Source organism: Lactuca saligna, chromosome 4, assembly GCF_052625555.1.
Source record: "Lactuca saligna cultivar CGN05327 chromosome 4, ASM5262555v1, whole genome shotgun sequence".
In the NCBI taxonomy this organism is placed as follows: domain Eukaryota; kingdom Viridiplantae; phylum Streptophyta; class Magnoliopsida; order Asterales; family Asteraceae; genus Lactuca; species Lactuca saligna.
Window position 1 is genome coordinate 64,548,864 of NC_136420.1, and position 13,045 is coordinate 64,561,908.

A 13,045-nucleotide genomic window follows, 5' to 3' on the forward strand; every position below is an offset into this window, starting at 1 on the left:
ATTAAAAACACATAAGTTACATAAAATGAAGAGTCTTCATTTTATGAACCTTTAATTCATAAGTTATGAAATGAAAAGTTTTGAAGAGTTACAAAACTTGCCCTCAAGTTTTGGAATTTGGAAAAGTTTCACACACTTTAATAAACTTTAATTCCAACACTTAGAATTTTAAAAGTTAAAATTCAACACTTATACTATTTATAACATTAATGGTTAATTATTATATATATGTATAAGAACAAGTCGTTTTACCGTTAGTAGGCCTCATTCACAAAGCCAGTCTATAAGGTGGGTATAAGGTTGTTGCCTATAAAATGGCGACTTAATGGGTGTCCACTCTCACCCACCGCTTGCTTGATCGGTGGAGAGTCGTTAGCCGAACGGGTAGAACAATGACTTTAAATTCTCATTAAAAGTATAATGATTATTATAAAGTAACTAAATATTTTTATTTAATTCACAATCTTAGTTACTTTAGGAAAAATGTGAATTTGGTGCTAGCCCATGGAATTCACACTTTGTACCTTACCAAGTCGTTGGTGGAGCGTGTGTGGTTAACCGGCACACTAACTTGGACTAGTAAGGACCACGAATGGTGACTTAATGTTTGTTATAGATCAATGGAGCGTGCGTGGTTAACCAGCACATCGATTAGGTGATAATATTAAGGGTACCAAGTGAATTGGTATGGTTATTCACACCTTGTTTTGTGATCCTCGGCATCCCAGTCACAAAATTTGAGAGGGCACACTCGAGATTGAAACATGCCATTGGAAAGTTCAATGAATCTCAAAAGATCTAGGAATTTCAAATCCAATTAAAACCTAATAAATTATTTCATTTTTTCATGGTGGAAATTCATGAATCGTCATTCGCCTACCTTCAAATATTTTATAGCTTGGATTACGGCATCCCTCTTCAAAATTATAAAATATTGTGTTGGGTCCTAGCCTTAATATTTCATATTGGGTGTTATATTAAGGATTTTGAAACAACTAACTTGATTTTCTCCCATTATAGATGTCTGGTTCAGACAACTATGATCTTCCCAAATCTCTTGAAGATGGTGTGCCTCAACATCATGCTTCACTCCCTCCACCTCCTCCAATTATTCTCCCTCACCCACAAGTTCTTAAAAAGTTTAAAGTCACTCAATACCTATTGGCAAGCATAGTCTATGTGTGCTCACATCTTGGAGATAAAGTCACATATTGACAAGCCGGGAGAGTTAGGTGTCAAAGTCTCGTGAAAGTTGGATGTTCAATCACTTTCTTAGTAATATAGTGAGTCTCTTTGGGACTATTATAAGACAGACTATGACGTGACCCTTAATGATGTTATCCATTTGCTTGGTGTTGTGGAATCAACAATGATTTGGAACACCAGTAAAGCAAATTTGATTAAAAGAACAACTTCCCAAATCTTAAATGGACATTGGCAATGGTTGCATTGGATATCTAGAAAAGCATTTCTCTTCCCGATGGAAAGGGATCGGCCATAGTCAACTCGGTTGACCAAATGGTAAAGAGAAATGCTAAGTGTGAGATAGTCTCATGTGCCATTACCAAAGGGTCTATATGTTTTATTTCCAAAGGGAGGGACACTGATTGCGAAGCTGCCATATTTACCTGAAAGATCATAAGATTGATCAAGTCAAAAAGTTTGACTCTACTTCAGTTAAAGTCCACTGACTAACTCTATTAAGTTTCTATTTGGAGATTCTTATTACATAATGTGAATGGGTCACATGTTGATGTTTTAAGAATCAAAGAAAATATAGGAAGCTTAAAGTAAGTATATGTTGATTCTGATTGCGAAGGTGGGTTTCAATCGCATGGTTCGGTAATCAGAATTTTGAGCTGTTGCTTAAGAGTTATAATATATTGCTTATGAATAGATAACAACAAGGTTTTCATGTGGATTGTAAGGATAAGTTTTTCCACAAAGTTTTAAAATAAAAGAAAAAAAGGGTTTTAGTTTTATTTATTTTAAAAATATCCTTACAATGGCATCTGTGGAAAATTGTTAATTATATGTTTCCAGTAATAGCAATATTAGAAAGTGGATTTGATTCTTTCATTTGTGGTAGTGTCTAAATTTACCAAATGAAGAAAGTTTTTCATCACCCAAGTTTCAATTGGACAAAAAACTTGGAATCATAAAAGTTGTATTGTATAATGAATGAGAATTTTCATCTTTGAAAATTAAGACTAATTCTTTGATCACATGTATATGTGAGTCAATTAAAGGACTAAGGAATTAGGTACACTGGGTGTGCGCTGGTCAAGGTCCACCACAAAGATTGATTTGTCATGATTTACTAAAGATTAGTAAATATGATTATACTTATAAGGTTAAGTGTAATTATGTAACATTGGAAAGGTTACAATGTATGACAAAACAAATGAGAAGAATCAAATTAGGCAGAAAGATAAAAGTTTCTCAAATCTGAAAGGATGTGAGAGTACTTTAGTATCATATTTCATGATCATCTTAATGATTATGAAACCATATCACAAATTCATACTCTAAGGACGTCTTAGTGCATTGTTATGGCTAAGAAGAGAGGTCATGAACTGTTGGATCGGTTAAAATCAAGAAGATGAGTCATACTTCGTTCCAAAACAATTCTTAGAGTCATACTCCAAGATTGTAACCTTGAGTGACATAAAGGAAGATTTATTAACACTAGTCAAATGTAAGAGTAAAATGTTTTCTACTCTTGTACATTTGAGATTGGTAAGTTGTGATGTCTTGGATGAGACAAAGACCAACTAAGACCAATTGTGTGAAGTGTTAGTCTTGATAAGAATCCGCACTATCCCTTGAATATTTGTTTTGTCAAGGAATGGTTCTTGACTGGGGAAACTTATATGTCAAGGGGACAGTGGGAGCCTTAAAGATTCTGAAAGAGTTTCAAGATTTAATCAAGAGTAAAACCTGTAATATATCACTAGCAAACGACTTAAGGTTTGCAACCTATCGTGTTGACATAATTCTTATTTCGGTACCTACTTCAAATAAGTTGAATTTGCATGTGAGTTATTAGAGTTCAACTTGGAAGCATTGGTGGGCCTTGTGCTACCAAGGTGACAAGAAACTAAGATTAAACAAGTTTAATCCATGTAAGGCTGAATTTGTCACTAACCTTATCTTGTGATTATGGTTTTGACAAATTCACATGGATAGGAACTCATACACTGTAAAATCTAAGTGTCATAAGGTTTCTCTCCGATTCATGAGAATGATGGTGAGGAAACGCTTTCACTAAGTAGATTTTAAGTAGATAGCAATTGTGTTATTTGCATTTTCAAAAGTCGTTAGTGGAGCGCGTGTGGTTAACCGGCACACTAACATGGACTTGTGAGAAATGGAAAAGGTCTAAGGAATTGAGACTATGATTGCGGCATCCCTTTTCATAGTTCTGAAAATTGTTTAGACACACATGTGAGCTATCTAGAAAGGGTGTATGAATCTAAATTTCAGAAATCCAACAGATTTCTGGAAATATGTCAGAGCTAGTGGGAGCATAAGTGTTATGCTGATAATCATCATGTTAGTGGGAGCATGATAATTATGATTAGTATTTCAAGCTAGCAATGTTAATTATAGAAAAACAAAAGTTTTAATTCGTGAAGTTGCAGGGGTTGAAAAAGTCGTTTTGCTATAATTAAGGGAGAGAAAATTATACTTCATTTCAATTCTAGAAGCTTAGATTGAAATTTTAATCATCTTTAGTCAAGGACATATATATGAATTTTATGTCTGAATGGTTCGACTTAAGGAAATTCTATATATATTGCGTTCTCAAAATTAAATTATGACTACAGCATCCCTCTTCATAGTTAAATTTTGAAAACATGGTAAATAAAAAATATTGTAGCAAAAGACTAGTCTAGTATCATGTCTTTATGTGAGACATCATGAATCGTGTCCCATATGTGTCAGATATAGGATCGATTACATGTGCTATAATATTCATCCTTTCTAAATTTTCCAAATGCTCAGGGCATTTAGAAGGGAAAAGTCTAGAACTGGATATGACTAAAGTGATGAAGCAATTGTCGAGGACAATCTGAGGTTTGCCAAAGATTGGTTGCTCAGGGATATTTGGAAGTATAGTGTTAATTTTGGCAGGACCATATTGACATTTTCTGAAAAGAGGTAACTCTTGTTCGGAAGTGATAGTCAAAATGGGACTATGGAAATGTCTCCATAGGTGGAAGTTATTCAATCTATGTAAGATTAGAAAACCTTAATGCAGGAAGGATGTTCAAAGCAATGTACTTTGAATATGAGACTTTCGTTCCATAGAAGTTGACCTTCTTTGGAATACTCTATAATGACTGGTGACAAGGTTCTGGTGACTTTGTGAATAATCATTACAAGAGGAACAATGCATATAAGTTTAAAGTCTAACAGATTTTTGGTAAATGGTAGAAATTAGAAATTCTTACATTTACAATAAGGATTTGGGATTGTGAAATGAGTATCATTGGAATCATGTTCAATTGATCTACATCATAATGTAAGGATCATAGACAAACATAATGTGCATACTCAGAGTATGGCATAACTATTGTTTAGAAAAACAAAGTGTACATGCTAGGAGCATGGGACGACTGTTGTTTTTATTCAAGTCTTAAGTTGATTGTTTGAAACATTATACAATGAATAATGTGTAATCAATATGGTGATAAATAAAAGGTGGTTCTATTTATATTCAAAAGGGTTCTGAGACCATATTGGATTCAATTATTATTGTGTTTCACTTTGCATGTTTTGACTTCCAAAATAGCTAGGTTATTCTTTCCGAATAACTAAGTTATTTAAACACTCCACAGTCGTTCATATGTTGGAAGTAGGTATGAATCAAGGCTGTCATGAGTCGAGTTTGTAGATGGCTAAATGGGTTTAGTCATAGCAATGGTTGCTACAACATTCATGAGTGCTCATAAGTTATGAGTATTGGAATAAACCCACGCTCACTTGTATCACTTCATGGAATTTATCTCGAGTGATCGTGAGACAGCAATATCATATAAATCTTCAAACCTAGAGATATGAGTTGTTACCTATGAGTTGGTTGTGCACTGATTGCACGTAAACGCATCAGTAACTTGATGTTATAAAACGTGCCTTTGTGTACAATTCAACAAGTAGTAGAACAAGTATATGAGTCGAAGTTTATTTGTTCCTTCTAGAAATAGAAGCGATATCTGGGCCCCTCGATGATTTTGTTGTGACCTATGTACCGGCCGATCAGAACTAAATTGATGTGTTCGATTAAGTTCTTTGTCAAACAAATCGAAAACTGGGAAACAAACTGCTGGACAATAAGTACGACGTTGTTCCATGTATTTGTCCGGCTGATATCATGAGAACAGAGGATTGTATGATCACTTATCTAAAATGGCGCTTCATAGTTCAACAGAGTTTTCGAGAGCTACGATTGCTGGTTGGTTCCTGAAGTAACATACGCAAATATAGTTATTAGACTTATCCAAGTGGGAGTTTGTTGGATAAGGTGTCTAAGTCTATAACTTATTTGGTATATACTTGACCCGACCCGACATGGTCCATTTGGGTTGCATTTCATCCAAACTATTTATGGATAATTTTATGAGAGTTATACACATATGATTATTAATATATTATAAGTTATAATATATTAATATGAAGTCATGTTATTTAATTAGTCTTAGTCTTAAATTAATTATGAATTAATTTAGAGATTAAAAGGAAGACTAATTAGATTGTGGGCTATTGGTTTTATATGGTGTGGGCTAACACTCATTTGTTAATGGGCTAAGCTAATATGGAAGTCCATGGATGATCCATGGAGCTTTTAACCCATGGATCCTTGGAAAGGAAAAGACATGGGTTATTAGGGTTTCACCCTAATCATGTACACTATATAAGCATGCTTATGTTGCATGAAATAGCCACTAGTGAAACTAGTGTAACTAGAGTATGTGTGTTTGTGTGTGACCGATTTTATAAGTGTGTATACACTCTTTCAAAGTTTTCCAAGAGTTTTTGGTGATTTGTGATTCCATTTGAGGCATTCACACTATTGGTGTTTGGCCCTCAAGCTCCTTAAGAATCAAACTCATCATCAAAAGGTATATAATCTCATCTAATTCTTTTATGTTTAAAAGTACCCCATGCTATGTTAGATAGGTTATGAACCTTGGAAAAAATTATTATTTTGCATGTATTTAGACAAACATAGATCCAAGGTTTATTAGGGTTGCATGCACACTTAGGAAGTGTTAGATTGCCCAAAACCCAACAAAAATATGCCTCCAAAAGTTTATGTTGTGTTCTCTACTTGGATGTAGTAGGGTTGTAAACAAAAGAATTGAATAGTAACCAACTGTTCGTGAACCGTTCGATGAGAAGTTCATTTTTGTTCATTTATTTAATTAATGTATGAACATGAACAAAAATTCTCGTTCGTTCAGTTAAACGAATGGACATGAATAATGATTTCGTTCATTCAATTATGTGTTTATGTTGTTCGTTTACGTTCGTTTAGGTTCATTCATATAAGTTCCTTTTACGTTCATATATACTTAATTATGTTTGATTACATTACTATATTATATGTTCATGTATGTTCAATTATGTTTTTTTTTTATCTTTTTTCATTTATGCTCGTTAGTTTATGTTCGTTTAGCATGTTCACGAACATAAACGAACAAACATGAACAATGTAATTTGTTAAATGAACGGACATGAACAAAAAAACTCGTTCATTTATCCGTTCGTGTTCATTCATTAGTTCGGCTAACTTAAACGAACGAACATGAACAAGTCCTTGTTTGTGTTTGTTCGGTTTGCTTACAGCACTAGATGTCAGCATTAGAACCATCGGCTTCAGACTTCTCGCCTTTAGACCTAGCAACTTGAAGATTACTTGAGTTGTCCATTATTAGGGTTAACTTTCCATCTTCTTTAGGCATAAGTATATGATTAATTAATGAATTGTTACCTAGGATATACTCTTATCTCTATAAATACCATAGTTAAGTTGATCTTGTTATTATAAATGTAAGGTTAGGTCTCTTGTATTCAATGTGCATAAAAATAATAACTTTCACAACATTGTAATCACCTTATCGACATAGTGAATTGGTTGTCATCCCATACCTGTGATTTTTCCCAGAGTGGTTTCCGCATAAAATCCCGATGTTTCTTTTTCTTTCGTCTTATTTGTTTTATTTACTTTATACTATTGAATCGTTAACGCTCCATATTCCGTTTGAAAAATCATCATACTACTTCGATTGTGTATGTTCCTAGTGGTATTTGACTTTATAGTCTTTGTGATTGTTCTTAATCATAACCAGATAATTGTGGTCGTATCTCCAACAAGCATAAAAAATAATGACATCAATGTACTTTTGCAGTTCTCCTAAAATAGTAGTATAGTTTACCAATTGAAACTTTCTATAATTACTCATTATAATATATCAGGATAACTACAAAACTAAATACATGAACTATAAGGAAATAACTCGACTTTTATCTTTTTATCCAAATTACTAGAAATTTTGAAAAATATTATTTTGACTTTATATAATATAATACTAGTTGGGAGACATATGTATTACATGGGTTAATTTAATATATATATATATATATATATATATATATATATATATATATATATATATATATAAGGTTAAAATATTTAAATGTAACATCCGGACTTTTATCAGGTATCGTGTAAATTGTATTTTGTTGATTTGTGAGGGGGACTCGGCGAGTTGGGGCTCGGACTCGTCGAGTAGAGACGCGGATTTGGACGAAGGAGCGCGCCTAGACTCGGCGAGTCCAGGATATGGACTCGGCGAGTCTGCGCTGAGTAATGAAACCCTAAATTCTCGGGTTTGAGACTTATTTAAAGGGCCTAATGGCCGTCATTTGAGCCCACCAGCCTCTTGAGTGAAACCCTAATCGTGTGTGAGCACTTGGAGCTAAGTAGGAGGCCATTATTGACCTTGGAGGTGCCATTTTTGCAAGGAAGAGAAGAGCTAGCCAAAGAGAAAGCAAGAAGGAGCCATTTATGTGGGTTAGGAGTCCAGAGCATCATCTTGTGGTAATAAATCCGAATTACCTTCTTGTTTGTTGTTGTTTATTTAGATTTAGGGTTTGTTGAACCCTTCCATGGCTAGATTTGGTGCCCTTTTGGTCCCTTATGAGGTTGGAACCATAGATCTGGACTCTTAGAGGTCCAGAGTGTCCCTTTACCCAAGCTTTTTAGGGATCAATGGAGGCTTTGGATTGGAATCCTCATGCCTTAGGTCAAAAACTCCATTATGGAGCTATAGGTGGTGTTATGAGCACCAAGATGGGAACTTTACGTGATGAATCAATCAAGGGAGGCCAGATCTATAGTTTTTGGAAGCAGATCTGACCTTAGAAGCGAGTTGGAGTGGTTGCATGGCATGGACTCGCCGAGTCTGTTCATCCGACTCGGCGAGTAGCTTGAAAATTGCCTTGGGACTGCTCTGCGAGTGGTCCAAATCGAGTCATGGGTAGACTCAGTGAGTCAAGGTGAGTTGGAAGGGGTGACGAGTGGACTGAGTCAAACCTGGACTCGCCGAGTTGTCCTTGAGACTCGGCGAGTTGAGTCGGGGTGGCCCCGCGATTCATTCAGGTGAAACTCGTCGAGTAAAGGGGGGATACTCGACGTGTAGTAAGAGGATTTCAGAGGGTGGTGAAAACGTCTAGACTCGCCGAGTCTCCTCGGTACTCGCCGAGTCCGGTCAGAGTTGACCGTTGACCTGAGTTGACCTGTGTTGACTCCTTATAAATAGTCAACCTTAGAAATACAAAGTGTTAATTAGAAGCATATAATGTTATAGGAAGATTAGAGCTCGGAGGATCGAGCACGAGGGATTTCCAGGATTTGTGAGATACCGAGATACGCGAGGTGAGTCTTCTCACTATACTATATTACCTTGAGTAGGTAACCTGAGTTATGTGACAGAGTATTGTATGCTATGTATGTTATGTGTTGTACTGCATTATTTCTATGTGATTTATGTAGTGCATGTTTATCAGAGCTAGAACCTGAGGGTTTACAGAGTTTGGGTGCACGGACCCACAGAGTTATAGCCTCGAGTGGCTAATATGTGTTATATGTGGTATTTTGGGGAACTCACTAAGCCTTGTGCTTACAGTGGTTGATGTTATTATTTCAGGTACTAGTGACGATCGCGGGAAGGCGCCGGCTTGATCCGTACACACACACGCTCGGAGTTTTACATTGTGATCTTGGGATTTTGTATTGACCTATTTTGGATAATTAAAATGGTTGTTTGATGAATATTGATGGAATTATGTTTTTATAAAAATTGAAAATTTTGTTTTGAATTATACGGTGTCAGCTTGTCATGAGACCAAATTGTTAATTTTTCGAAAATAATGGGACTTTTTGGTAGATTTCGTCAAAATTTCTATATAATGTATAAACATATTTTTTACATATTTATATCAATTTTTACGTATTTGTTTATTTTTTATGTTTTTATATGTATATATTTGCGTATTTTTATGTATTTTAAATGTATAAAAGTATTTTTTTACTTATTATATGTATTTTTAATCATTTTACATATTTTTTTTATGTATTCTTATGGGTTATTTTTTATGTATTATGTATTTATATGTATTTGTATTTTTACGTCTTTATGTATTTTTTAAAGCTTTTTATATAGATGTTTATATATTGTAGATGTAAAAACGTATTTTTTACGTATTTATATATATTTTTAAGTATTTTACATATTTTTATGTATTACTTGTTTATGTATTTTTTTAAAGTGTTTTATATAGATGTTTTTGTATAGTTATGTATTTTAAATGTATAGACGTATTGTTTAACATATATATATATATATATATATATATATATATATATATATATATATATATATATATATATATATATATATATATATATATTCTTAAGTATTTTACATATTTTTTATGTGTTTTATACGTATTATGTATTTATATGTATTTTTGTGTATTTATGTATTTTTTTAGTTTTCTTATATAGATGTTTATGTATTTTTATGTATATTAAATGTTTAATTGTATTATTTTTCGTGTTTATATATTTTTTACGTAAAAAGAATACAATTAAACATTTAATATACATAAACATCTTTATAAAAAACTAAAAAAAATACATAAATATGCAAAAATACAGATATAAATACATAATACATATAGAAACACATAAAACACAAAAAAAATGTAAAATACTTTAAAAAAATACATAAAAATACGAAAAAATACGTTTATATATTTAAAATAAATAAATATACAAAAACATCTATATAAAAAACTTTAAAAAGATACATAAATACAGAATACATAAAAAAATGTAAAATACTTAAAAATATATATAAATACGTAAAAAAAATACGTTTATACACTTAAAATATATAAACATCTATATAAAAAGCTTTAAAAAATACATAAATACATTAAAGTATATAAAAATACATATAAATACATAACACATAAAAATACATAAAAAAAATATGTAAAATGGTTAAAAATACATATAAATAAGTAAAAAAAATACGTTTATACATTTAAAATACATAAAAATACGCAAATGTATAAATATAAAAACATAAAAAATACACAAATACGTAAAAATTGATATAGATATGTAAAAAATATGTTTATACATTATATAGAAATTTTGACGAAAACTGGCAAAAAGTCCTATTATTTTCGAAAAATTAACAATTTGGTCTCATGACCTGCTGAACAGTTCAAAAATAGCTAAAGTGAATAAATTAGCCGTTTCTTGGACTTTTCTATTCAAAATGTGAAAAAGTCGGAACTTTTTTATTTAAAAATAAAATGTAGGACTTTATTAAAAATTTGCCGAAAATATTGGGATTTTTCTGAAGATATCCCAAATTTCTTTATCTCTTGAATTGGAAATGTTTACTATCATTGTTTTTTTTTTCAAATAAATGACACTTTTATGCCATTGTATGGTAATCGAATTTGTTTTTTCTATGATTCTTCAACATTTTTTATATCGGTACAAATCAAAATATTTTCTCGAACTTAATTTTGAAGATATAATGTAAAAAAAAAAGGGGGGGGGGGGGGGGGGGGGGGGGGGGGGGGGGGAATAGTTTTTTTTAAGTTTGATGTGGATCAAGTTACCAAACGAGGTCAAAAGTACAAAATCCCCAACTTTAAAACTTCATGGACGACACCCACAAAAATCAACAAACGATAGGGATCATTTTTGTAATTTTCTTTCAATAACTTATACCATTTTACAGAATATCAAAAAACAGGTACATGTATAAAAATACCCACAATTTTATCAAAATTATAGGTTCATTTATATAACGTTTGAAAGAATATCTCCCATAAACTAGTACATGTATAAAAATATCCATAAATTTATCAAAATTATAGGTTCATAACTCTTAAATCCATGGATGGGAAGAACTAGAAACCAACAATCACCACAATTTGAGGTCGATCAGGTTGAGTTGGGTTGTGTCACATCCGACATTTAATTTAAATACATAATACCTTTTAACCTCTATTTTCCTTTACATCTTTCTCTCTCTCCTATATACAACGGCAATCGTTACAACGATCATCCAAATTTATGTGATCGGATCAAACAAAAGAAAACTTCTATCATCATCCAATCTTGGATCTCTTTTCTCACATTTCTCTGCATCACCTAATCTTCCTCATCTTCTCCATGAACACAGTTGCGATCTCCCTTTAAAGAAATGGGGGCGTTTCATGCAGATGATGATTACGATTACTTGTTCAAGGTTGTTTTGATCGGGGATTCAGGTGTTGGGAAAACCAATCTTTTATCACGATTCTCCAAGAATGAATTCAGCCTTGAATCCAAATCAACCATCGGGGTTGAATTCGCCACCCGTAGCATCAACGTTGATGACAAGATCATCAAAGCCCAAATATGGGACACCGCGGGTCAAGAAAGGTATTTTCATCATTAATTAATTTATGGAATTCCTAGATCTAACACCACCTTGATTGTATCTGTTATCCCACATTAGCTAGACACAGTCTCATATATATACATATCTGACAGTATATGTATATATCAAATAGGTATCGGGCCATAACTAGCGCTTATTATCGAGGAGCGGTAGGTGCATTGATCGTATACGACATCACACGTAGTATAACATTTGAAAATGTTCAAAGATGGTTGAAGGAGCTTCGAGATCACACGGATCAAAACATTGTGATCATGCTCGTGGGGAACAAAGCGGATCTACGTCATTTACGTGTGGTTCAAATGGATGATGCAAAGGCATTTGCAGAAAGAGAGAATAACTTTTTCATGGAAACATCGGCTCTTGAATCGTTAAATGTCGAGAATGCTTTCACCGAAGTGTTGACTCAGATTTATCATGTGGTGAGCAAGAAAGCACTTGATATTGGTAATGATCCCATGGTTGTACCCAAGGGACAAACGATTAATGTTGGAGGTAAAGATGATGTATCTGCTGTTAAGAAAGCGGGGTGTTGCTCTAATTGATGTTTTAGGTTGAATAATATATATATGTTTTGTGTAGTGTTAAGGATTTCTTGGTGAAGAATATGTAAAATATTTCAAGGTTTAATTTAATTTGTTTATGCTATATTTTCATATATGTTTATGTGGTGTTAAATAGATCTTAACTGGTTTGAGACATGAGACATTTGCAATCTCTGGATCACTTACAAAAACTAACAAAGAGTCATTGATCTTGAAAAACATATGTTATAATTTTTTTATACGAGATCTCTTTATGACTCTAAAGATGTATCATAAAAGAATTTATTCATGTAACCCAAACATAAAAGACATAATTTTTTTATACGAGATCTCTTTATGACTATAAAGATGTATCATAAAAGAATTTATTCATGTAACCCAAACATAAAAGACAACTATAGATAAAGTTAAACTGATTCAATAAATAGCCTATTTTTTTTAAATACATAAAACTGCTGC

The 13,045-nt window shown here is 32.7% G+C and overlaps 1 protein-coding gene across 1 annotated transcript; it reads left to right on the forward strand.

The window, feature by feature from the left end:
* Nucleotides 1-11,574: 11,574 nt before the first annotated feature.
* LOC145042034 (ras-related protein RABA1f-like) lies at nucleotides 11,575-12,689 on the forward strand. Its single transcript, XM_078990387.1, has 2 exons — nucleotides 11,575-12,022; nucleotides 12,154-12,689. Exons 1-2 carry the CDS (start codon nucleotides 11,802-11,804, stop codon nucleotides 12,584-12,586), a joined length of 654 nt encoding a protein of 217 aa, XP_078846513.1. The 5' UTR covers nucleotides 11,575-11,801; the 3' UTR covers nucleotides 12,587-12,689.
* Nucleotides 12,690-13,045: the final 356 nt, after the last annotated feature.

Excerpts from the sequence above, each read along its gene's own strand:
- LOC145042034 (XM_078990387.1), top strand. The coding sequence starts at position 11,802 with ATGGGGGCGTTTCATGCAGATGATGATTACGATTACTTGTTCAAGGTT. Across the intron at positions 12,023-12,153 it reads GACACCGCGGGTCAAGAAAG|GTATCGGGCCATAACTAGCG; the intron begins GTATTTTCATCA and ends TATATCAAATAG.